This window comes from Pagrus major, chromosome 23 (assembly GCF_040436345.1).
Source record: "Pagrus major chromosome 23, Pma_NU_1.0".
In the NCBI taxonomy this organism is placed as follows: domain Eukaryota; kingdom Metazoa; phylum Chordata; class Actinopteri; order Spariformes; family Sparidae; genus Pagrus; species Pagrus major.
The window spans coordinates 15,657,957-15,684,807 of record NC_133237.1 but is presented as its reverse complement, the minus strand read 5'-3'; the positions used below and the strand labels follow the sequence as shown (position 1 = coordinate 15,684,807).

Sequence of the window (26,851 nt, the reverse complement as noted above, 5' to 3'; positions counted from 1 at the left end):
TGTTTTAGGAGAAAAATGCTATTTTGGTTTTAACATTCTTTTCATTATTTACCATAATTATTATCATACACAGTGTTCAAAGGTGGTTTTATGTTTCAAAGATTCAGATTTATTTTAATGTGATTTGTATTTACACATCTCAATAGTTAAACACTTTCTTTAACAAACAGATGAAAAAAATACACATCACATGACCCAGCTTCTCTCAGGCTCAGCACCACCTGGAGGCAGGGATGCTGAGATCTTATGAGTTCATCACTGAAACATTTAAATACAACCACAGTACAATAAAATATTAAATTCATTAAAAATAAACATCAGAATCAAATGAGTAGAATGAAAAGGAAGGAATGCAGAAAAGACGGAGACAACCTGCATCAAAAGTTAAACTCCACTGAATTTAAGGCAAGTAGCGATAGAATGAGTTCCATCTTGAGGAGATCAAGTCCCTCAGTGAAAAATGCTCCATCGTATTATTATCAGCACATTGTTCAAGGTTGCTCATCAATGTCTGTTGTATAATTTAAGTTGAATTCAGGCAGAGACTTCACGTCACTCAGGACAGTCAGCTGTAGTCTCTGTGTGCAGGGAGCTGATGTGCTGGAGCAGCTGGTCGCAGTACAGAGGACTCCGCTGCGTGTCTCTCACTGCCTCCACCTCCCTCTTCAGAAGAGCCGGGTGGACTGAGCTGCCTTTCTTCAGGACCTCTGGACACACATAGGCACAAATCAGATGTGATACCAAACCCGAAGACACAAAAGAGACAGTACGTCAAGATGTGAAGATATGTTTCTACAGTAGCCCAAAATGGACAAACAAAATACTGAATGGCCTTTAGTGTTTTTTTCCCCATTTTTAGCAGCCACCGTATGGCAGGGTGAGGCAAGGGGTTTTCAGGGCGACATAGTCTTCGGCCTCACTACTGGTTGCCGCTAAATCCTACACACTGGACCTTAAATATACAAAAGCTATTGTGTGTACCCCTTTTCTCAGACTTCCAATAATTTGCAAAATATGAAAGCTAAGTGTTCCCTAATCAAAAAACATTGTCTGTATAGTTCTTCAAAGTCAGTTTATCTTGCAAACATGTTCAAAAATAGTTAAATTTTAGTATCAACTAAATTTACAACTTCCTGAAGTCGCCCTTGTTTACCAATCAAACACCCTGATGATGACGAGACTCCAGGATAGTCTGGCACATAACCCCCCTCATCAAACACAATAATATATTTTTACACGTTGTTTTTTTCTTCCGGATTTAAGCAACAACATGTGACCTCCTGGAGGAAGATGGCTTCCGACCCCAAAGCGTCAGTATTTGACCATCTGGGGATAAGACTCAACAATAAACTACATTTCTCCAGAAGGTTACATTCTGACGCTGACTGGATACATGTTCATTAGTTGTCCAAGCCAGCTGTTTCCAGTCTTTGTGTTAAGCTACGTTAGCTATTGATCTTCTCATTTAACTCTATAAAAGAAAGGCAGTAAGCTTATTTCTCAAACTATTTCTTTGAGTTTAATTCTTCAGGGGAAATTTAAGATCTACTTAAGCTGGTAAGTATCTAAGCTCATGATCTTCAGTTTTTTATTTATCCCTATTGATTCCTTTTTTTAATCTTCTTCCATGTTTACCTCACGTTTATTTCAGAGGAGTTTCTCTAAAATTCAAATGCTCACCATAGATCTTAAGTGTGTAGTTTCTAACATGGGGTATAAAGGTAGACAGATACACTATCCTGCCATGTTTTCTGTAACAGTCAAAAAGCAGTCAGTACACCAGTAGATGGCAGTGATGAACTGGACTACATCAACTCTGCAACTCAAACACTGTGTGTGCAAGTGTCCTTTCCTTCCACTAGGAGGCAATAATTCCCCGTAAAAATCTTTCCCCCCCATAGTTCCCACAGCTTTCGCTGATTTTCAGAGGTATATTGAATTACTTGAATTGCTGTCAATGGGTAAATGCTTCGGAAACCACAATGCAGAAGTGCTGCTCCAGTGGTGACATGCCGTCACTCCGGATGAGTTAGCTCATGTAAACTCCTCATCTGATACCCGCCTTTGTTCTTCAAGGAGATCCAGGGGATTTTTAGCTTTTGTGTATACTGCACTGAGCTGGGAGGGAGGTGGGGTGCTGAGACTTTGAATTAAAAGGAGAACAATGATGACTTGTGAGAAGTGATTTATACCCGTGCCAAGACTCTATGTGATTGAGCAGGTAGCAGCCGTGCTGCCAGGACGGTGGGATTATCAGGGTGGAGGACTGGAGGGGTGAGAGACGGAGGGATGATGGGAGCGGAGGAGGGTGGCGGTGCTGTCCATCATGCTGTCAGGACATGCCGCAGACATCAAGCCACTTCACAGATATGCGTTTGAAATCCAAGAAGCATAAGAATGGGATCAACTATTAAAGGAACAAAGAAAGATGGAGAGGGGGAAAAAGAGCGCTTCAAACAGAGCCGTGCATGAGAGTGAAGAATGCTTCCACATTTGCGGCACAGGCGGTTCTGGGTGCTGTCAGATACAGACGATCACTCAGCGAGATGTGAGGTCATCTTATTTCACAAAGAGACTCCGAGTTGTCTATGATTCCACTGTACTTCTTAGGGATCACTGTTTGAAGAACTGGGCTAAACTCAATGGCTCATACTTGTATCTTTACACTGTGTGGGGTAGATATACCGACACACTTTCACAGTACATAATGCACTTCTGTCATTCTGAGATACATAACCAACATATTCAGGCTTGATATTGATAGATTAGTATCAATTGTAACCATTACTCTCCCTCAAACAACAAATCCTACGAAATGATCCAAACTAACGATGCATCTCTTAATACTTCTTGACTTCCTCTGCCGTCTGTCGCCATCTTCCTTCCTCTTCTGGAGTATTTCCATTTTATGCTACTTAATACTTCCTCTCCACTACTTTTTTTTTGATAAATGTAGTTACTAGAAAGTTTGCAGATTCAGCTAATTCAGTGTTTGTAGGTTATTAATTAAAAAAATCAGATAGGAATTCGGTTTGGTTTGGTGTTTAAACACCGATAGAGGTCTATGTCACAGACACATAGGATACATCAGGCTTTGGCTTACATACATCACTTGTCAGGAGGATCAATTCAGTTTCAGTTTTGGTCTTTTCATGGGAAGAAGAAAAAAAATATATCTCCAGACTTTTCCTGTAACTAGTATCAGTGCTGATGCGTAACTAATTTCCAGAGGAGAGTTAAAGATAAATCACTGTTTCTTATCCAGCAGCAAATAAATTTCTTAAAAATGATCCCTTTCATGTTTACACTGGAGTATACACCATTACAGTGTAGTTTTTCAAAGAGAATCCTGAACTACGAGAAATACAGACATCCCAGTACCGTTTGTACGGTATGTGGGCGAAGGCTGATTTATAAAGTTGAATTACATGTGTCCCACCTTCTGCATGCAATGTCACAGACACTTTGTAACCAGTGGCAACAACAAAAATGCTTTTTCAGTGCTAAATTCATGGTATGGCTGCATCTGGTGTGTGTGTGTGTGAATGCCTTCCCCCCCCCACCCCTTTCTCCAGCCGCATGAAGCTGAGAGATCCCGTAGCAAGGCCTCTCGCCGCTGGCTAAGGCATCAGCGTTCACCTGCGTCCTGTCAGAACTAATGACAGCTAACATTCATGAGTGGGAGAGAGTGAAAGTCCAGAGCAGCTGAGCCTCGGCTACACACTCAGACTTTCCACGTCGATAAAAGGCAGCCGTGAAGCTATAGGCTCTCGCAGAAAACGCTGGGTATGGAAGACGGGCAGATAAAAGATGGAGAGATTAAGCGGGATGCGTGTGAGGACAGATGTGGAAAGGTGGTGCAGGGAAGGGCTGCCCATGTGGTTGTCATTAGAAGCAGAGATTTGCCACACAAACAGCCCAGTGTACCCCAGGTGTACTGGCAGGGCTCAAATATCAACCTGTGAAGTGTCTCTCAGGAGGGTGCTTATCTCGCTCTGGATCTTGTGTTTCACTCTTGAGGGCCACCTCCAAGTCCGGCCCCTGAGGGTTCACTCTGGCAGGGGGGGAATTGCCGGAGCTGTGATGAATTGTGTGGAAAAGAAGGATCACGGAGAGCTTTTGAAATAAAGGACGGGAAAGAATCTGCTGGCAGCGTGCCAGACAATAATCTAGTGTTTGATAGAGGATACCCCCTAATTCTTCTCATCCTTCTGCGAGTGTGTCTGACTCAGCAGGCTGGTCTGCAGATCATCACACTCACATTCACCATCTTTACTATCTGTCAGATAATCAAGCTCTTTTTCATCACGTATCATCAGCACTATGATATTTTTTGTATCACTCTTTCACAGAAAAAAACTATTAAAATCCTGATCATGTGACATTTGATGGGGTCCATCTCGAGAAGATGTGTACATCAGGGCATCTCTGCAGCATTACAGCACCTCATTATTATGTTGTTTTGTGACACATTTTACCTTCATTGCAAATGGCCGATCATATTTTAATTAATTGTGCAGCCCTAAGCAGGACATGTGCATATCCTCCTGTTGAGCCCTCACCATCAAAAAGCTACCAACACTCCATCCTCATTTCTGAGGGTGCAGGTTCAAACACCCCACCCAGTCTCACCGAGCACTCGTCCCTGCACTGAGCTGTCGGGGTCGTCCAGGTGCAGGAGGAGCTGCTGGAAGAGGAGCTGTAGATGAGGAGCGTAGACCTCAGGGTTGTAGTCTCCGGTCAGGCTGGACAGCCAAAGCCCGAGGGCCTGAAGGGCGACGCCGCGCACCTCCTCACTGCTGTCGTCCAGGCGCTTCAGCAGCTCTGATGCCAACGTGATCATTGATTCACAGAAGACAAAAAAAAATCTTCTGTTAAGTTTGCAGTTGAGGGAGTTGTTCACTTTCCCTAATAGCAGTAATGGCACTATGCTTTGAAAATGTTAGATGCAATTGTGCAGAATTAATCTAATCTAATCTAAAGTAGTGCAAAATGTAGTACATTAATTTGCATGAGTGTTTTTCATTTACCGGGGTAGACCTTATTGAGGGCCTCAGGGTACAGACTGGTTCCTATGAGTTTGAGTATGGTGGACAGAGAACGACAAGCAAACAGTCTGGCCATCTGAGAGTCTTCTTCCAGAGCCGACAACACCAGGGGACTCAGCTTCTCCTCCAGACACAGCAGCTGCACATGGGAAATAAATGCTCAAAGTCTGCCCAGATGTTCAATACAATTCAAAATCACTCAAGGAGACATTGGGGTGGAATCTACTTTATAGGCAAATTGCAGGGATCCTGACATTGAATGTCCTCTTACTTCTGTTTCCAAACTTGACTTGCAGATGTACGGTACATGGACACAGTGGCCGACTCAGGATGTTTGAGGGGCAGGGGTGAAAATGACAAAAAGAGCATCAACTGTATACGGAGGGGCACCAGCGTGCAGAAAGGGCACTTCAACACGTTTTGTCCACTGGATAGGCACCCTAGAGGGCTCTTTATCATGGGTCCACCCCAGGTCCACCAGTGCATGAACATACCAACAAAGTGATGTAACTAACTAGATGGCTATACTGTTTGGACCAATTATTTCACATGGCTCTTCCTTGGGTGACGTTTTGTAAATAATGCAACATGAGTTATAGCTATAGCAGCATGATGGATGAAGAGCTTGTGCAATAAAGGAACTATCTTTAATGCAATACTTTGTATTAATGGTGAAAACTGATAAATTTATAGTTTACAGGATATTTCGAAATTGAGAAATAAGGTTGCAATTTAGACTCAAGATCTGTGATTGAGATGACATAGATTGTGATATTTTTTTGTCCAAATCACCCACCTCTAAAGAGACAAATGTCTGATTTCTGTTTCTGTTTAGTTTCTCATAAAGATTTCCACGATGGTGAATTACCACCTGAAGCATGACAGATTCACATCAGGTCTGGATCAGTTTGTACAGACACATGGGCACGGAACCCAACTTCAGAAGTCCAGTGAAGACCGATGTTTTCATCACACCAACAGATGTACAAAAGAGGAAATGGACAAACAAGGTGAGGCTGAGCACACTGAGTCACAGGCCAAGAGGTGATGGCTAAAACCTCTGTCACGTCGTCTGTTTGCTATCGAAACAGTGCAGGAGAAACAGTAAAAATAAAAAAAAAGGAAAGAAAGAGGAGAAAAATTTGGCTGAGAAGTGTTCCGGCATTACATCAGTGACAATCTGAGGGTGCCAAGTGTAACTGGAGCTGCTAATTGTTTTCACAGGGAGTTGAGAGGAAACAATGTCCTTCAAAATGAAAGGCTGTTTTCAGTTGCCCGTGGAAATAACCATAACCTTCTGTTGTTACACCATCAGGACATGTTGTTTATTTCACCTCAACCCAAACCCAGAGAGTAACACTATTTAGTCACTGCTTTTCCAGGCTTTCTGCTCTTGTGAGGACGTTCGGGTGCCATTAGATAGTTAAAAGTTCGATCACACACACCCACATCCACGCTCACGTTGTCCCCCAGCTGTTTGCTTTGCCTTGTAGTTAAAGACGTGTGAATAGAAGAGGTGTGGAGCCGGTTTCGACTGGTCACTCTGTGCACGCGAGGGCAAACACTGCCAGATGAGTATGTGTGTGTGTGTGTGTGAGCACACATACTGTAACTGGGCACATGCTCCGACAGGCAGGTGCAAGGGCATGTCCCGGTGATAGTTCGTACCTATAACAAGGGCCCAGAACAGCAGAGGCATTGTTGCTCAGGGACAAAGGTATGTGAACCCGCTTGCCCCCACGTACACCTGCTACCTGACGTGGCCAACTCTTTCAGCCAAGGAGAGAAAGATGGCGGATGATATATTTTCCTAAATGGCCAAGTGGGACCATCTATTTTGATGTGAAATGAGCAAAACAGAGAATCTGAAGTAGATGTCAGCTCCTGGTGGGTTAAAAGAATTCACTACCACATCTTTTCCTTTACAGCTGAGTCAATAGAAAGCGTTTCTGCAGACTGGAGATCAGGAGTTTGTAGTACTGGAGACCTTTCATATCCAGTAATCGCTTCCAACGCTTATGGGTCCCTTTTGCACAGGTGGAGATGTAACAACTGTGTGTCATGTGTGCCTTTGTGCAGATGTAATTTCTGTGTGTGTGTTTGTGTGTACCTGTCCAGGGGTGATGGCCCCTCCATGCAGCAGGGCCAGCAGACAGCTGAGGGCGGAGGTGCGGGCGGCAGCGGCAGTGCGGCCCGCGTGCCACACCAGGTTGGGAAGCAAGATGTCGCACAGGAACTTCTCTGCCTCTTCACGGAAATGCCTGGAAGGAGGCAGAGAGTAAAAATATGGAGACACAACAGGAGCAGCAAACAGAACAAAGGTCATTTTCCCACACTTGTTTTCAGGCAGTGGAAGAAATGCATGAGGCGAGGAGCACAAAATCTGGGTGTCCTCCACCAGCTCTGGTAGCTGCCTCTGTAGCCTCTGGCCATCCAGCTGGTCTCACAACAAACTTGTCATCATGTTTGCTAAAATATGCTGTAGCGACTCAGTGCCAGTAGAGGGAGACTGTGTGCCACTCAAACAGCCGGTACTGTCCTGCTGCCTTCATTCAGTCATCTTGACAGGTGTTGAAAGCTCATCATGAATGACGCCAGGGAATGGAAAGACAGATTTCCACATGACAGGGATGATTTCCAAAGAACAGAAGAGTGGGACTCTAGCTTTCACTTGTATTTCTGTGCAGCAGACGGATGAAAATTGCCAGGGAATTTTGACTGTACACCACATGGGTCTCTACACAGTAGAGCCGTGTTTCCTAAATGGTCACAAAGCAGCTGCAGAGTGAACAACTCGCTTTCTCTCCCAGCACCACACAGCAGAAAATCTACATCTTACAAGTAATGAATTTGTCATCAAGTAGGACGTATGTCAGCAAAATCGTTTTATGATCTCATCATGTACGTAATGACTATTTAAACTAAATCAGTTATTAAAGTTTGTGTTTGTTTTTAATCAGAAGAGAAAGATCTTCATTTACTGCACTTTTTATGCTTAAACTGAATAAACAAACTGACCTTAAAAGGACAACACAATTACATACCGTTTTACTTTGTTTATATTTGGCGGACCCTGCCACCTTTCTGGTTTCAAACAGTGTTCTAAGGGCCTTTTTTCCTCTCTATCCAATTATGGAAAAAATAAATATTTCTGAATTGTATAATTACCTCATTAATATTGTAAATATTAGAATTCTGAATTTGAATTTCTTTTCCAAAACATAGTGCCCCTTTAAATTTAAGACCTTTTTAATGTTACAGAGAATGCAATTTAATAACCTTTTCATGGTCAAGCTGAGCAAAGGGTGAAAGTATCAAAAAATGGACTAGAAGGGATGATATGGAATAGAAAATAATTACATCATATTTTTTCAGTACTTCGCAGCAGTATATTTTTGAAATTCTCGCCGACACAAAATTATGATTCAAGTTTTTGCTACAATCAGCACTTGCCCTTGATGACAGGACTAGCTTCCTTGCCACTGGCAATGAAACTCCACTAAAATGGATTAAATAGCCTCCTGCAGCACCATCCACTGTCCAATTTTTTGATTATAGGTGAATAACGTCTACCTACAGGCCTGCAATCAGATACAAAAACTTTTTATAACTAACATTAGTGCCTTTGGCAAGCAAGAAAAACTTTTAAATACCTTCTAAGGCATATTTTTTGCAGAAATGCTTCTTAAGACCTGCAGGTTGACACGTCATCATTTTGACAGGCGTTACAGACAATTTGAAAAATCTAGGAAAAGCCTGACACAAAGGAAAACACATTTGAAATAAGAGGAAGATCTCACTCCGATAGTTTGCTTTGAAAGCTGAAATAAAGCCTAAAAGATGGATGCTGTTTGCACATCCCTTGTTAGTGGCTCATGATTTTGGTTTGCCACATCCAGGGAGAGAAAGGATGAACTTTCATTTCTCACACATCACCTTCTACTTAAGTTTCACATCCAGCTTTTTGATTACAGCACACAAATCCACATGAAACAAAACATTGTGTGTGTGTGTGTGTGTGTGTGTGTGTGTGTGTGTGTGTGTGTGTGTGTGTGTGTGTGTGTGTGTGTGTGCATGTGTGGATGAAAGGCACTTACATGTGCACCACTTTCCCTTTCTGCTTGTTCTATGGCGAAGCTGTCATTATGTCATTTTGGTTAGAGAACAAAGAGAAGAGGTTTTCTCTATGACTATCATTGTCCTCTAGATGACATATAGCGTGTGTGTGTTTGTGTGTGTGCGTGTGTGTGTGTGTGCAAAGATCAGGCCATAAATCATGAATGGAGGCATAAGATGAGCATGAATGGAAATATTATGGCAGACCGCACAGCCCAACGCACTGTAAGTTAAACATTTTGTTTGAAACCTTTTGAAGGTGCAACATGATTTCTGTTTCCTGACGGTCCTGTGATTACCGGAGATATGGCTGAGGAATGAGAGGAGCAGTTAGCAGCACAGGTGGCCGCGCTGGGAATGGAGAAGAGACAGAGGCGTCTTTTGTCTCATAGGCACATTTATGGATAAAATAATCTGACGAAAGCTGAAAGCAGAGTTCCAATTTCGACTTTTTTGGCAAAAGTTGGCAGAATGTTTTGGCTTCAGAACACTTCCTGTTGTTTATGCAACATTTGTCAATGATATCATTTCATCTTGTGTTCTTTACACTGCTGCCAAGCAACATCTCAATGCACAAAGATTACAAGTCTATCCCTCAGATTAACCAATCCTTCCAACCTTTATGGACCTCGTCACACGCTGCACAGACGTCTCCACAGCCGAGGTTTGTCTGTGTGATCGACAGCAGCAGCTGCCATGATCGCTGCGACCCGGAGAGGGCCTCAGGCTTAATGCATTCCCGCAAATTAGAGTTCTGAGCCAGGGCTGAAGGATGCACAGCTGAGGGCTCGAGAAGGGGACCCTGGACGTTGAGGGGGTGCTGTAGAGAGGAAGCACCCGCGAACAGGAGCTCCTCTCTGGGTGTCAGACATCCCTCCTATCCTTCTCATTCATCAGTCAATAACCATTCACTGGTGTAAAAAAGTTGCTGAGGAGCTCGCATGTTGGGGAGTGATTAGCTAATATGAGTTGGTCTCTCTGGGAGTATCAGTGAGACTTCCGTCATCATTTCTTAAGTATTTGGCTGTAAAAACATGGCTGTTCCTGAATCAGCCGCAAGTCCTAAAGAAGCTGATGGGGTTATAATGTCCTCATGGAAATGCTCACTATTGTGTTTTTGTGTGTGCGTTTCTAATCATGGTCCCTTGTGGGCAGGGTGCTAATTTGCACGTTGATGTGAAGCAGAGTCTAAGAATATGAGCTGTGCTGCTCATGATGACTTGGAAAACCTAAACTAGACAACCCAGACAAGTGTAAAGCTTAGTGTCACGACATGCAGTGATTAAATTAGGGAAAATTAACATTTAATAGCTTCTCTTTCACAGAAACAATTCCTTCTTAAGTTTGGTTTAATGAGATCATTTCCGCTGTGTGTTTGTGAACCGAGCTGTGAATGTGTGTGTAGTGGGTGCGCTTATGTCCCTCTCACCCCTGGGAATCCAATGTGTTGGTCGCATCCAGTAGCAATTTAGCAAGCATCGTGAAGACACTCATCCTCATCTCTGGGTCTTTGTCTGGTTTGAGGGAGCAGCGAAGCAGAGGCATCAACTGACTCACAAACTCACCGATCACTGGACCTGTAACACACACACAGACAATTACAAAAACATTTTTTTGGCTTTATTGGACAGTTTACAGTGCAGATATAGGCAGCACGTATGAGGAGAAAAGGTGGAATTAAATGCAACACAGTTGCCCAGACAGAATCAAACCAGGTGGTGGTGGTGTGGTGTTTGCACAGTATGTAATTTCTGCTGCTAGGGGTCTCACAAGCTCAACAATGAAAACAGAAGACATGGGAAAAATTCCAATTCAGCCCCTAATCCCTCCCATCACCACTTTCAATCAGTTTGTGCGTTCGTGTGGCGGCATCGCCACATTAGGTGTCATACCAAACCATACCGCCTTAAGGGGGAGTGGGTTATAAACCCTCCAACACAGAGACTACATCGATGCAGGTATACAAACAACTCCTCCCAGGTGTAGCAGCTCTTTGTGTCTGTGATGGAGGAAACACCACATACAGTTGTGTTACTCCATACAGACATTTGATAGAGTGCACATGACAGAATTAGAGGTTGAACATGCAGTTAAGAAAATATTACACGTGTTGATTTGATTTGACTTGATTGCCTGTGTTGTGTATTTTCAGCGACTGTGGAAACAATTGGAGGACCTAATCAGATTAAGAATGGAGAATGAAAAATTGTCAATAAAAAAAAGTTAGTTTTAAATTATTCAATTAATAATTTTACTTTCACAAGCTTACTATGACATTTGAATAAGCCTTGGATCTTCAGTTACCACTAATTTTCAGCCTTACCACTAAACTTATTCTTAAAATCACCAGTTTTCCATTTCTTGAGAGAAGCTACTGTCATTCATGAATTTTCTTAATTCTTCTTTGTCGGGACCAACTGTTTAATGGAAAACAAGAAAAGCTCCCACCAGACAGACTTGAGACATTTTTTATGTTTAGCACTGACCCGAGGGCTCGAGTTATTGAGACCTCAATGGACTGACGAGACAGTGACACAGAGCTCAGAGGAAATGAGACATAAAAAAGGTCTTTGTGTGACAGATAGTTTCTATACAAGAGTCTGTAACAGGAAAAATGAGAAACTCACAGTGCAAGCATTCCCAGTTAGACTCATGTCCCCACACACCCTCACACAAACAGTCTGACTGCATGTTTACAGAGCTATATATAGTAATCTCTGTGTGTGTGTGTGTGTGTGTGTGTGTGTGTGTGTGTGTGTGTGTGTGTGTGTGTGTAATGAGTGATAAGTGTCCGTGCCCTGTTTGGACTCTGAATCGTACAGACGTGAGAGGAGACGGAGGAAATCCTGAGACCGCCCGAGGGTGGCGGCAAACGTCATGAAAAGATATGGGAAAACAGAGACGGAGAGACGTATTTCATCCAGCGGGAATGTGTGAATCAAATGGGTGTGTCATTTAACCAGAGGTGCTTGAGATGTCTGCAACACATTGACCCCGGATTTAACAGGCGATAGGAAGTTTCACGACACCAATAGAGACATTTTTAATGCCAGCTGTGGAACAAAAGCCTGTCAGGAGGATATGAGAGGGCAATAATCATTCCTGTCTCCGACAAACACAGACGGAGTGCTGCGAAGAGCTGATGAGCAAGCGAAATGACCAATTCTCAGTTGTCAAATTAACTACCGTCAATTGTTCAGCAGACGGCTGATTTCCCCGAATCATGTGCACATCAAACAACACAGCCACACGCTGTCTGCCCATAATAAAGTCCTTGTGTCCTGTTAATAGACTAAAGATAAACTGAGGGAAGCTTAGAGCAGCATTCAACATGCACATATAAAACACTCATACACACAGCTTCAAAGTGGCCTTGATCCCAGGGAAGGTCAAGAGCAGGCGGCTGTGGTGCCGTTTGATGTTGTGACCTGCATGGAGATCACTGAGTGGACTGGTCAGTTAGCCATGGGAGTGTGTGTGAAAGCCTGTGTGTGTGTGTGTGTGTGTGTGTGTGTGTGTGTGTATATGGGTGGGGGGATTAGAGGGGTACCCAACCACCCAGTCAATTACAAAGAGAGGGGAGGGAGGGGAGGAGGGAGGGAGGGAGGAGATGGAGATGAAAGTGTGGCACACAGAGGTGCTGATGATGGAGGATTATATGGTATTGAGGGAGGGTGAGGTAAAGTCTCAGCACCAAAGACAGGGTCACAGCTTTTTAACCCACTACACCACCCACACACACAATCACACACACACACACACACACACACATAAGCATGGACTAACCCCAATAGAGAAGTCTGAGACACACTGGCTGCCTGACAAACTGAGGTAAAGACAGGGATTTACAAAAGTCAGTAAGCCACCCGGTGCTAATGACAGTCTTTTTCTGTGTGGGTGTGTTCGACCATGAGCCTGTCTGCTTGGGCAACAGAATATAATGACAAATATTTCACTATGTTTCCGAGTGAGGGTCAGTGATGGACATCTGTCTCTGACATCAACAATGGAACAGGACACATCCAGTGGAGCGTCAAGCAATTAATCACACAGGATGTAACCTAAACCTCTGCGTCATTTGACAGCCTTCATATCTATCAAGTGGTGCTGACAATTTCTCCGACCACTGTTCACACACATGTCCAACTTTTGATGCATGTGTAGCTCTCAGGATGATTTTCGGGGTGCAGTGGAAACTCTTATGGCGATCATGTCTGCACGTGCAAATTGATCACTTTAGTTTAAGCGTATGATAATAATTTAACAAATATTTTAATGCAAATTGGCCAAGTGCAATATCCAAATCACAGAAGCTGTAATTTTAGTAAATATAAATAGGTAAAATATGTAACAAAACACCATTATGATGAAGTACTATAGCACTGCAGAGATACCCTGGATGACAAACCTCGTTCTCTAGACGTGAGAAAACATGTTTGTTTAGTTTAGTTTAGCACTATGCAACTTTTTTATGGGCCTATAAACAAACAGAGACAGAGTTCTTGATACAAGGAATAGAAGTTTGCAAGAGCTAAGTCCAAGCTCAGAATACAGGAGTTTAAGGCCAATTTGATCCTAATTCTCTCCAATTGGAAGAGAAATCTGCTCTGGGACCTCAGTTGGTACTATTGTTCAGTCCCGATTACCTGGTAGTGTGAGGGGTTTACAAATCAGATCTTAAACCTCCTGAACATGAGTTTCTAGATGTACTTGAAAGTCATATGTTTACATTTGCATGTGTAAACATTAGAGGAATAACAGGTGTGTATTTTGAGTTTTGGTGGGGTGAGATCAAAAAGAGCCCATTGCCTCATTCCCACTAATCATGAATCATGTAGCAATCGTTAAATATGTCAAAATACATAATGATTTTCTTTTACCTTAGCGTGCAGCCCTACATTTGTATTTTAATTACGTGAATATAAAGAAATTAAATGGGCAGCGTCACTATTTACTGAGTTTTATTGACTGTTTAAATACAGTACAGCTGTTTCAATCACTTTTAAAATTACTGTGCAAATGAAATGACTGTTTTTACGTGACCTGGGCATTATAAATCAACTGGATGAGGGCAGCTTAAACCACAGGTGCTTTCCCGGTGTACATTTGTTTTCCGTCTCCATCCCTAGCAGCTACGAGGGTTTCAAGTTGTTTGAGTAGTAAAAAATGACTCTTTTTCCCCATCTTGATTCAATGTGTACACAGCACCAGATTCAGGTAGCCAACGGGCCAGGAAAAGAACAGTTTCATGAAAATGAAGGAAAAAGAGAAAAAAATTACTGCAGTTTTCCATTTTTACATCCCTGAAGGAGGTTATGCTTTCACCCGTGTCAGTTTGTTGGTTGATTGGTTTGTCAGCAGGATAACACAAAAAATACAAAACAGATGTCCATGAAACTTGGATGGACGATGGGTCTCAGTCCATTAACTTTTGGTGCTGATCTAGATAAAGGGACATATCCAGGAATCTTTTCTCACTTTCTTTAACATTTTTCGACATTTTCATAAATTTTTCAGAGAATACTGCGTGGATCTTGATGAAAAAAAAAAAAACAGGTGTATTTAGGTTGCTGGTATCTATGAGTGAGTAGGAATGAAGGTGGAGGTATGCGCTCTACTGAGTGCCATTCTAGTTTTAGAATATTTTGTCATGTATGAAAAAAATCTAAAAATATTATTGTATGTGGGTTCCACTGTACTAGAAAAATAACTGATTGCCATCAATATCAGTAAGCTATTTCTATCCTTGGTACAAGATAGTCCGTGCTGCTGCTTTGACAGCTGCTGGTTTCGATCCGGTGCCTCAATGACAGATCGTGTGTGAACAGGATGAACAGCTTGACGCTTGAAATATGATGGAACGTGTGTCTGAACAGGTTGAGGAAAGAACGGCTTCACAACCCACACCATGGAGTAATGTTTGATAAAACATGCTATACATTAAACAATCTCACCTACTTGCTGGGGTGAAATGGACTCACAGAGCATGTTGAGACTGATGCCTGATGTAGTGATTTTCTCATCATTAACAGCTCATTTGACAAGCCAATTTCTCAAAAAAAAAAAACTTACCGTATTTCTTTGACCATTACTGTGTCTCTATATCTGCAAATTCCAGCACCTGCTGTATAATTTGGCAATGTCTTGTACATATTCAGGCTTCACTTCTCACCTGATTGTATGACTATGATATGCAGTTGGAGTCTCTGTGGGGAGTAACTGCACCAGGTGTTGACAGAGGCAGACAGCCAGTACAGCAGCTGGCCCATATGTTGTCTATAGAGCTCCGTCACTGAGTCCAGGCCCTGCACCTTACACAAGAACTGTGCACTCTCCAAGGCCTGAGGTAGAGAGAGGGATAGGTGGAACAAAATGATGTCGACACATGTTTTAACTTGCAACCTTTTTAACATTTTACATTTAACAAAGAGACAGAGACGAGTGGGCGGGGGGGTGAGCTTAATGAGGAGTGGATGAGAAAAAGAGAAAAAGCAGAGGGTATTGTGCTCGAGTTCAAAAGTTACAGCTGTTTTCTAATAATTTCAGGAATTCTTCAGGTCAGGCTCACACGAGAGGAACCAAACACATCATGTAAAACCATGGGAAGAACAACACTGCAGACATGACAAGGTCTTACACATAAAACCACTTAGAAACAAAAACTCCCGACAGATACACAGGATGTCAGAAAGGCACAGGAACTGACACACACACACTCACACACACACACGAATACACACACGAACACACACACCAATAAAGCTGAGCTGAGAGGAAAAGGGCAGGAATGAGAGATAGGAGAGTAAATAATTAGCTGACTCTTTAGGGCAGGGGAACTGACCTCAAGGGCACTTCATAGTTCCCTTCATAGTCCCTCAGGGATGGACGGGGACAGAGACAATGTCCGAGTCACGGATCGGCCCCTTCAGAAGAGAGCTAGACAACCCTGAGCTGTCCGCTGATGGGAAAGATGTGCCCCCTTTTCTGGGAAAATGAATAAAGCTTTTCCTCTGGGTCCGGGAATGCCCAAGGCCATTCTCACCCTCCCTTTCTGTTTCTTAATCCTTCTCATCTCTTCTCTAACTCCCTGTTGCTCCCTGTCTGGACATATACACTGATGCAGACAGACTTAACACACACACACACACAAACACACTCTCGTGGCCCATGTGGTGTCTGCTGAGCATCGGTGCCAATTCCTTCCCGCTCCTCTTCCCTGTCATTACCCTCCTAAGGCGACGAGCAGCTCGGCGACACGCCGGCCTCAGACACTGTCGGCTTGTCACTGTTCCTGTTTGTCCCTTTGCATTTTGAGGATGACCACAACATGGAAGTTGTTGCTTGCACATCATTTGGCAGTTGTGGCCTGAGGAGGCGGTATGGAGCCACAGATGGGCCTGGGCTGATGACACACACCTGCTAGGAAACACAACTCGCCTTTCCGAATCTGTTTTTTCTTTTCTTTTCTACATTTCTGTCTCTCTCTCTTTATCTCCACCTTTCACCCGCCTCCTTTCACCCAGGACTGGATTTAAAGTTCCACTCCAAAGGTGCAATTTCAGCTCCCCTGGTTAAGTGGGTAATTATACTGTTGGTCATGCCCACTTTGAACTTACTCACATACCTCAAATAGCTCTCCAACTTCATAAAACCTGCTTACCTTTCTAATAAAAAAGGATGGAAAGACTAAAATTGAAGGGGGAAAAGAGTAAAAAACAAAAAAGTGCCATTTAAAGAAGAAATTAAAGAATTACACAGGTGAGGTGACATGCTGGTTTGCCCACGTGGAACAAAGCGATGACAGAGCTGCAGAGAGCATGTACAGACGAGTGAAAAACTAAAGTAAAACTGCATTAATGAGTGGAGAAACATAACAAACAGTGGGTCTGTTATACTGTGGGGGTCATTCTGCCAAATCAATACCAAGTTGGTCAGAGTGATCACTTATTTTCTATGATTAATATTTTTTGGAGGAATTCCACAGACTTGTAGAATCAAAGACAAGAGGCGTTGAAGCCGCTCTAGCGGTACATATACATTTAATTTTTCGCCCTTCTGAATCTGGGAATGCATCTTCCCACTTTTATTTTCTCACCTTTTCGCTGAGACATGGCTCGGTGGAGAGGCTCTGGACGGTGACCAGCACCTGTAGCAGCTGCAGACTTATTGAGCCACAGTCTGACTCACACTGATGCAACAGGACATCCACGCAGGCCAACAACTGCTCCAAGTACATAACCTGGGAAAGAAGAAGTATTGTAAGGTTCTGTCTTGTCTGGTTTAGAGCAGATGTGAGAAGGACTTGAATGTTTTCCCTGTCTACCGATGAACCTCTAAATCTCCTTTTTCTGCAGTGTCCCCACTTTCTTTATGTCACACTCACTCTCGTGGCAACTCTGCTTTTCAACCAAATACCTGCCTCCTTATCGTAACCACCCAGGCCCCATGGCGATTCTCCAAATGAGAACTTTCCATCTCTAGACGTGTGTGTGTGTGTGTGTGTGTGTGTGTGTGTGTGTGTGTGTGTGTGTGTGTGTGTGTGTGTGTGTGTGCGCGCGTCCGTGAGATTGCTGTCACTTGTCAGGCAGTGTTGTGGTGGTGAGCTCATGTTTAGACAAAGACCTGCGGCTCAGGCTAATTTCTATGCCATCACTGGGATCACGGCCTCTTTTCCTGTTTTCTTGCAGCCTGTCATTAGGGCTGGCTGGGGTAGGAGGGGGGACAGCGGGGCAGGGGCGATGGTGTAAGTGTGTGTGAGCGAGAGAAAGAGAGCAAGTGTGTGTGTGTGTTTTTGTACGTGGAGGGTTTAGAGCGGGAAAAGCGCCCTCGAGGTGTTTGCTTTGGTCCGGTGATGAGGAGCTGGCTGGTGGTGAGGTGGGACTCGAATGCGTGTGAGCGATGAAACCTCCTTGTTTGCTCCCTCACTGAAAACACACACTTGCTCAGTGAGCTTGCAGACAAATGCCAGAGCTCTATCACTAGGGGGCGCACTATCTTTTCACAAACTTCAGTAGCTATTGTGCAGCAGAGCTTGACATTAATCTGGAAAGAAAACAAGTGTTAAGCCAAGAAAAGATGCTCAGAGGGTTAAAGAAGAAGCCAGGGCTTGTGAGGAGGAAGGAGAGCTGAGGGACTTCCAGTCTGCGAGAAACATGAGCAAATGTTTTATTTTGCAATAGAGTATTGAGCATACACTGGAAAAAAAGCCTGTTATATGTATCTTGAGTTCAGGGTGTCAGTTAAGATTGTAAACACATTTTCCGGAGGCAGTCTGATGCTAAACTAAACTTCCACACAGCCCTGAACAACCTGATTCAAAACACTGCACAGTGCCCTCCTGTTTGAATGTGATCACACAGTCATTGATAGGGGGAAATCCCTGCTTGTAACCGAGCCACTCACTGGCACATAAACACAGCAGGAGCTCCAGGGAGGCAGTAGTGGAAATAACGTGACAAACACAAACATTAGCCTCCCCATTCACGGCAAGCACATTATACATGCCCAGAAAACAACCATTAGGGCCGGCTGAGGGAGAGAAAGAGGGAGAGCGGAAAAAGTGGTGCGATGTAATGACTAGGTGGACACCTGGAGCCGGGCGAGATACACCTGGTTTCATTGGCCTGGGCACGCTCCGGGGGCCTCGTTACGCAGTGTGTGCATCTGTCCACCACTGGATTCCTCAATTACACACACATCTCGACTCCACTTTAAGGAGCCATACCAAGCGACGGATTCCTATCCAGTGGGAGAGCCCACCCCTGACAGATACTAATGTTGCTACGGCAACAGGAAAACAAACACTGGCGACTCATGGGATGCAGACCCCTTGCACTCAGGTAAAGTTTGCTATCCCGCCTTTCTTCTCCTCTCTTCATCTGTCGTTCAGTAGAGCGGGGAGCGGTATGTAGCTGTCATTCACGACAAAGGGCAGCATGCTGATGTATGGCGGCACGTTTGTGTATTCAGCAGAACACCAGTCGAGAAGTCCCAAGATGAAAAGACGCGGAGCCACAAGCCTGCTTGTAAATATGCCTAATGCTAATTTGCTGTCAGCCCCCTCTTTATGCTTTTCTTTCTCTCTGTTGGAGCCATCGTAACCAATTTGCTCCAGCCCTGCAGATGTTGTGATGCCCCTGTCACCATGACAAACCACAGCGATGCTCAGCTGTGTGTGGTGTATGTGATGATGGAGATTTGTTAATCCTCTATGGAATACCCCTTTAAAAATAAACCAATATACAAACACCGCATTTAAGCAACACAAGGCACCTCAGAACACGGCGGCTTCTCTAACCACCGGCTCGCCTTTCATCTTCCTTCAAAACCTTGACATCATCTTCAGTTTACGACCAATATTTTTATTTTTCGCTGAGCATCTGTCATTTATTTTTGCAAGCTGTCTTTTTCCCCGACCGAAATAAAGAAAAGAAAACAGCAACTTGAAAGAGCCGGCGAGGTTAAGTTGTGCAGGAGTATCATATATCAGCTTCAAGATCTTCAGCATGTTCCCCCGAACTCCCCACGGGGCCATGCCGTTCCCCCTGCCTCTGTTCACTTTGAAGATTATTTATATTTCATTTCTTACAGGCTTCATTTTGTCCAAGTCAAACTTCACTTTTTCTTTCTCTCTGCTTCTGCTCTAAGTGGCACATAACTCTCTCCAGTTGGATCCAAATGCACATATCTTTAGAGTTCTTAAGATACATTATTTTTAAAAAGTCAAATAAAATATGAGCCTACTATTTGTCTTTGTAGTTAGTGTGTCTGCAGGCAATGAAGCCATTATCAAATACAAGTAAATCAGCCCCGTTTGAAGGATTTGAGGGCCCACCAACACTTTAGATTAAGCAAATGTACGGTGAGTGAGTGCATAATATTCTAAGTTAGCGTTTCAGCACAGAGAGAAAGAGGGATGCAGGTGCTCCTGTCTCAAGTGGTGTTATTTACAGCTACATGGTGCTCTGGCCCCACTCCCCTGCTATGAACCCTGCCTGTTGTTGGAGAATTTTGCAGGTGCTTCGTCTGGTCGAGCTCTCGAATCACAACGCTCTGTGCTTTGCCCTCAGAAACAGAGATAGACGGAGAAACAGACAGAGAGGAAGCAGAGGTCTGCCTCCATCTGTGCGACAATGTGTGACCGTCCCGTCCTGTTAGTTCTTTCTCTGGTTGACCCCTGCCGGATAGCGACGAGGGAGGACAGACGGGGGTCAGCTTCCCTCCCCATTTATCACCGGCCTTGACCAGGCAGGCTTTGAAATTTCAGGGATTCATTTAACGCTGTGGTTGGACCGCAGTCGGGCACTACACATGGCCATAAAAAAAACAAAGGCTATGTGCTGCCTTGTCTGCTCAGAGGGGTCAGAGTAGCCATGCAGGGGTCACGTGAAATTAGTGGATTTTTGTTATTATTATCCCAGGAAGGAAATTCTTGCAGGCCTCACTGGGAGGGGGATGGGGTCAGGGGTATAGGTGAGTCAGTAGTGCGGCAGGATCAGAAAATAGCCCTCTGCCAGACAACTGTTATTTTGATTCTGAAAGGGAAACATATTTGGTGCAAGAGGAAAGGAAGCGGGGAAGAGTCTGCTCCGGACTTGATGGGATTTTTCCACCGGCGGACTGTTATTTGTAGAGAAACTGAAAAGACTTTTTTTTAAAATCACTTCTGCTATGTAAAAAAAAAAGATACTTGCAGCGTTGAGTTCACAGTTGCGTGTGAGCGCAGCCATTCTGATCATCGACTTGAAATGTTAGATTTGAAAAACACCACATGGCCGGACTGTCACTTCAGCAAGGTCAACGTTTTTGAGAATCACTCAACAGCAAACCCGCTGAACTCCCCATGTACAGTAGCACTATTGAAGACTCTTAAAGACGCTTCAACTAAAGCCCTTTCAAGAGATGTGGCATCTTATCACGAAACCTGTTTCCATAAGGGACAAATTAGGCACGAAATATACAGTGTGACTGCCGCACTGTCACTGCCAAAAATAAGAGTGTTGAGGTAGACGGGGGAGAGGAGAAAATGACCTTCTATGACACTGCCAAGATCACCTAACAAGACTGGAAAAGAAAAACAGCTGGTGCACACAGATCAGGAAGGAAAATCAAGACATGGCAACATATGAGGGCAGAGAAAATCTGGCAGAGCTGTCATCAAAACAAGTCTGACTTTAATGTTTTAATTTAAACAGCAACGCTTTTCCCTTCCAGGGGAGCTACTGCTCTACTGAAGCTACTCAGTTAACAACAGTAGAAGGATGTGGTTGTACTGGGTTTTAATGGAGTCGGTGGCAAAGAGAGGTAAATAAGTTAAAAACAACCATAACCAAATCCAGGCATCTTTCTGCTGACCTGTTGATATTCCTGGCAGACGTCGGGCTGGGCCAGCGTGTTGGCGATCTCTTCGAGATGTGGCTTAAGGAGAGCTTTGGGGCAACCTCCCAGCACTGCAGACAGCACCATGAGAGGAGTCCAGGGGCCAGAGGAAGAGGAGGACGTCGTCACATGATTCAGCAGCAGCTTGAGGAAGGCGACAGGAGGGACAAAGGTCCCTAACAGTGTAGCAGCTGCCAGGCACTAGATTTGGATACAGAAAGAGGGAGAAAGGAGGATGAGAACAACAGGAAGTGCTTTTTTCAATCTGCCACACATCAAAGATCTAAAGAAACAGGTGCATCCCAAGTCCTTGAGCCCTTCTCGGCCTAGTCACGCCGAGGACAGTCACTGAAAACGCTGATGTAATGTGTCCTGAAATTAATTTGTTGGGTAACAACTGAAATATCACAAAACAATTCAATTCTCAATTCCACACTGATATAAAAAGAGGAAATACAGTATGACAACATCCAGCTAATCTGACGATTAAACTCTCTGAGACTCACGTTGTTGACCACGTCCCTCTCTGTGTCAGTGCAGGCCCGGTAGAGGGTGGCCAGGAGGGGCTGCAGATGCTGGGTGCTGTAGTCCTCGGCGTGGAGCAGCAGCACAGACAGCAGCTGAGATGTTCTGACCCGTGTGGGCACCAGCCAGTCGGTCATGTCGTGGGTAATGGCCGGAACCAGCCTGCCCAGGTTTCTCACCACCAGCTCTCTGCAGCCAAGCCCTGGACGCTCCACTGGAGGAGAAAATGAAGAACATTTAACTTTGCACACTCTTCCACTGTTTAAGATATCAGATATCACATCTCTTTCAGTTGATGAATTACTTTGACTGAAGTAGTTGATTTTCAATAAAGGAAGCACCCAGCACCATGTGTGTGAAATTTAAAAATGTTATATTTTCCAGCTTTATTACACCTTTGTTGGGCTCCAACCATTTCCATCACTCTCACCTGTATTGTAATGAACTATCTGAACACTAAGAAACTGCATTTACCAGACAATAAATATTACCCATTTATAGATTTTTAAATGTCTTGTGACTGGTTCCAACTTATCATATTTTTTACGATTAAGATTTCCTCACAAGGGACTTGTCAGAGCAAGTGAAATACGTTCTCAAATACATTTCAAATCCAGCGTCCCTCTCTCTTTCTCTACCCCACCTTATTCTTCTTCTCCTATAGGCACACTAATGAGTGAGGAAGAGAGGACTAAAGGAAGACAGAGATAAATCAGAGAAACACAGCAGGACAAGACAAAACAAGCCCGGTCTCTGGTCGTGTTTCACTGTCTGACAGTGACCTCTTCACACTGGGAGGCCCGGCAGATTTATGATGGCAAGTTAGAGAAAGACAAAGAGTGAGAGAGAGAGAGAGAGAGAGAGAGAGAGAGAGAGCCCTCTTCCTTTTCTTTCCTGTCCCCAGGCATAGCCTGTATTCATCCACACTGTCACATGTGTAGCTATGGGACACCTATAGGAGCTTCAACCAAAAGCACAGGAACTGTACCTCTGACACACTTAGCCTGGCTCTCAATGGGTGACCATGTTCAGGTTCACTCTTCCAGCCCCAAGGCAGACACTTATCTTTCCAAGCCCGTGCCTGCCCTGAAAACTAAGCTGTCACACTCAACATAATTTTTTTACTGTATGTTTTAACCCTGGACAGCTGTAATAAAAATAGATGATTTGATGGAGCAAGGTGTACTGATTATATTCACATTCAAATATACAGTTGACCTGTGTGGCATGCATTTTATAATGCATGGGGAGGGATGAGTGAAGCAAACACACCTGGAAACTTTCCTCTGTTGTAACTCTAAAATTCAGACACCATTACCAGGATTTCATTGAATTAATCCTAAAACGATGAAATAATCTTACAGGATGTAGGAAATACTGAGCTGATTTGAGCATGATCTTAAGCTGGATCATGCCAAGCTTATTTATTATATCTATTTATCAGCCAGGTTCAACATACAGTTTCTTCCACACTGCCACGTTCAAAAATAGCAACAATAGATACTACCACCCTATCGTGCACTCTCTTAACTCTCCTACAGGGGTGTGTGGTATGTGTGTGAGTCATATGTTGTTCCTTGGGAGCCAGAAACACCCAGGCTTTTGTAGGATTTGTGTATATTTCTCAGGTTGGGAGTTTACATTTAATAGCATTTCTGCTTCAAAGTTGCACTTTAAAACGCAAAAAAAATTTTTTTTCTAAAATCTGCATCTTAAAATTGGCTAGTAATTAGAAGATTAACTGGGAGGCATGTGGAATGATTTTCAGCTCCTTGCGTGGAAGCTTGCTGCCACGTCTGTGAATGGGTGAATGAGGGGTATGTTGTAAAGTGCTTTGGTAAGATCACTCCATAAATCCAGTCCATTTACCATATTGTACATATGATATGAAACAAATGGAGGACAACACATTTCTTTGGGTGAGTAGTAATTTCAGATACATATTGTATTTTATGCTACAATACTGGTGGATTTCCCCTTAGCCCACTGTGCATCGGAAGTGAAATTAACTGAATACTTCGTATGGCTAGTAGGGCTGTCACAGTATCCGATTTTCACTGGACAGTTATTGTGGATAAAATAATTCACGATAATGATATTAGTCACATTGAGCATTGACGCCAGCATTGCACGGTGCACACAGAATACTAACAGGACTTCTCTTTGCAACTGATAAAGCTGATAGTGTCATAACCAAATCAAACAACTCAGTAGAAGAAAACAATCCCAACTGTGACTGACCTCCTGGTGGGTAGAAGGGAGGTGGGGTGAGAAGAAAGTCCATCTTGTCCTTGATGTCTTCCTCATTCTCCTTCTCCCACTGGGCACCTACCTGCTTCCATAAATCAGCTGCCAACAGTCTACAGAAGAATGATATTATTATTATTATTATTATTATTATTATAATATCATGCCTTGTAGCTCACATGTATGTTTTAAAAATTAGGGTGATGTTTCCCTTGTGAGAAATTTGAAAAAATATAAGCATCCAAACCTGAGGAACATGTAGTATATGATATGTTATTGTGTTTAATTGAATTGAATTAAGAAGCAAACAGTAAAATATGCCATGTCCACTTTTACCTTATTTCTGGAATCTCATCCGTGATACTGCTCAGCAGGAGTGGGATGAGTTTGTGGAAATAGGAGTATCTGTCTCTCATGTGAAGTAGCCAATCACCAACAACAACAGTCACAGCTTTTCTCACCTGGAACAAAAGAGAGCAAGTTAGAGAAAGCAGAACTGAGCCTGTTTCACGCAAAAAGAAACAATATGCTTTGATTTTGAGGACAAGGGTAGGCCCTGGAAGCCCTGGAATAAGCAGTAACCTGTGGTGAGTCGTCGAACAGTCTCTGTGCCAGGTGAGACAGTACGTCGTCCACATTTTTCCCTGTGCCGTGCTGAATGACAGCCCCGGTGGCTTCGATGACGGACACTCGCACCCGGGAGTGCTGATGAGCAATCGTCTGCATGAGAGGCTTGACCAGACTCTCAGCCTGCATGTGAAAGTGCTCTGTAGAGAAAGAGGTGAAATGCACTTCAGTCCATTCAGTTCAATTACTGTAGAGCTGGGTGGCACATAGATTAAAGGACACCTATTTCGCTTTTTGTTACGCCTTCAGTGTGTTGTATAAGTTTGTGCATTTAAAAGGTCTTGCAAGTTAAAAAGCCCAAAGTCCACTCCACGCCAACAGAAGCTCCTCTTTCCCACAGAAAACACTGCTCCTGAAACGCCTCGTCAGTAGTTGACATCACATTATGTCACCATGTCACAAATTTGCATAATTTACACCAATATTCAAGCTAAAAACACGATAGAGCTGACCAGACACACAGTGAGCGGTGCTGGCTCAGGCGTATGTGAGCTGACCAATCAGAGCAGACAGCTAAAACAGAGCATCTCAGACAGAGGAGGTATACAGTGCTGCAGCACTGGCCAGTATGAGAAATCTGATGTGTTTTTGAGCATTGAAGTATGTAAACCTAGTACGAACCCAAAATAAAATTATGAACCTTTAAATGAGCATAATTAATAATTACATTAATAATATTGATATATGAGACTGGATACATCCTGTCCACGCTTTCCAAAAAGACATAGCTTGGGGTGACTGACACTTTTTAATCAGGGCCTCTCAGCTTTCTGGTGAAGAATCTCAGGCAAGACAAATACTGTACAAAGAAATGACTGGAGTCAAGGACATTATTTAGGGATTAGTCAATTGACAGGTAATTCATTACTCAACCAGCAGTCCCATCCATCTTAGAGGTTGCAACACATTCCTCTTTTACCTCACCAGGCATCTGCAAATTATTCAGACTGAGGAAACACAAAATGGTTGACCTGTCATAAATCATAGACATTTGCAACTGGTGACAGCAGGTCAAAAGCTGATTGCTGGCAAGGATGAGAACTACTGGAGTGTTTGATTAATGGGAAAAATATTTGAGAAACGACTGTTTAAATGTACTGGCTGCAGCCCTGGAGACAGATGAAGGAAGGAAAACTACTGGAATTCAATCAAACATTATTCTTCATAAGTAATGCTGTTCTATTTTTTCAGGACAGACACAATACCTTCATGTATCCCTGAAATTACACAGCCTCATTACCCTCTTTAGTGTAAGTGTTAAGTGAGGGCAGGCAGGAAAGCAAGCTTTTCTATCGCAAACATGTCTGCCTGCCTCGAAACCATGGCAACAGACTTCATCTACAACGACAACACAACTTTTCACGAACCTGGCACACTCTTAGCAAAGTTTACTGTGCATTTGCAGCTTTCTCTTTTGACATCTGGGAATGGGTCGACGATGGTTCTCTGCAATATGTTCATCATTTCGTTCAGATACGGCGCTAAATGCTTCCCGCACACTTCCACCGCAAGAGTCAACATCTCCATGGCCGACAGCCGAAGCTCCTCCGCCGGCTCCAGGATGTCTTTCTCTCCGAGCCTCTGTGCCAGACAGGGCATGAGATAAGGCAGTGACTCCTCTGGTTTGGGAACGCAACGGATAAACTCTGTTAATGTCGCTATGGCGGTTTCTCTGCATCTTTCCATCGGGTCTGACAGACATTTGAGGAGAGGCTTGAGGAGGGCGGAGAAAACCTCCTGTAAGACGCCGCTGGAAAGTCCTTTATCCACTGTCTCCCTCTTGATCAGCTCAATAGCTCTCTTTCTTGTCGACTTGTTGTCTTCGTTTAGACAGTTTAAATGTCGGGCGAGTCCTCTCAAAACTTCAGAGGAAGCGTGCTCGTCTCCAGCCGCCATAGCTGCCATCTTGA

General features: G+C 43.7%; 1 protein-coding gene across 1 annotated transcript; it reads right to left on the bottom strand.

The window, feature by feature from the left end:
• Nucleotides 1-86: 86 nt before the first annotated feature.
• On the bottom strand, nt 87-26,851 carry LOC141019561 (dynein axonemal assembly factor 5-like). Its single transcript, XM_073494516.1, has 13 exons — nt 26,309-26,851; nt 24,897-25,081; nt 24,651-24,775; nt 24,309-24,427; nt 22,049-22,281; nt 21,519-21,743; nt 17,260-17,403; nt 15,337-15,505; nt 10,594-10,741; nt 7,159-7,309; nt 5,031-5,187; nt 4,633-4,824; nt 87-707 (listed from the first exon to the last, which is right to left on the bottom strand). The coding sequence occupies exons 1-13, from the start codon at nt 26,844-26,846 to the stop codon at nt 553-555; spliced, it is 2,541 nt and encodes an 846-aa protein (XP_073350617.1). The 5' UTR covers nt 26,847-26,851; the 3' UTR covers nt 87-552.

Bases quoted from the DNA above. Each gene is read 5' to 3' on its own strand.
- LOC141019561 (XM_073494516.1), bottom strand. From the start codon at position 26,846: ATGGCAGCTATGGCGGCTGGAGACGAGCACGCTTCCTCTGAAGTTTTG. The intron at 21,744-22,048 runs GTGAGTCTCAGA...ATCCAAATCTAG, and splicing joins AGAGGGACGTGGTCAACAAC to TGCCTGGCAGCTGCTACACT. The intron at 17,404-21,518 runs GTCAGCAGAAAG...CTTCTTTCCCAG, and splicing joins TCTGCCAGGAATATCAACAG to GTTATGTACTTGGAGCAGTT.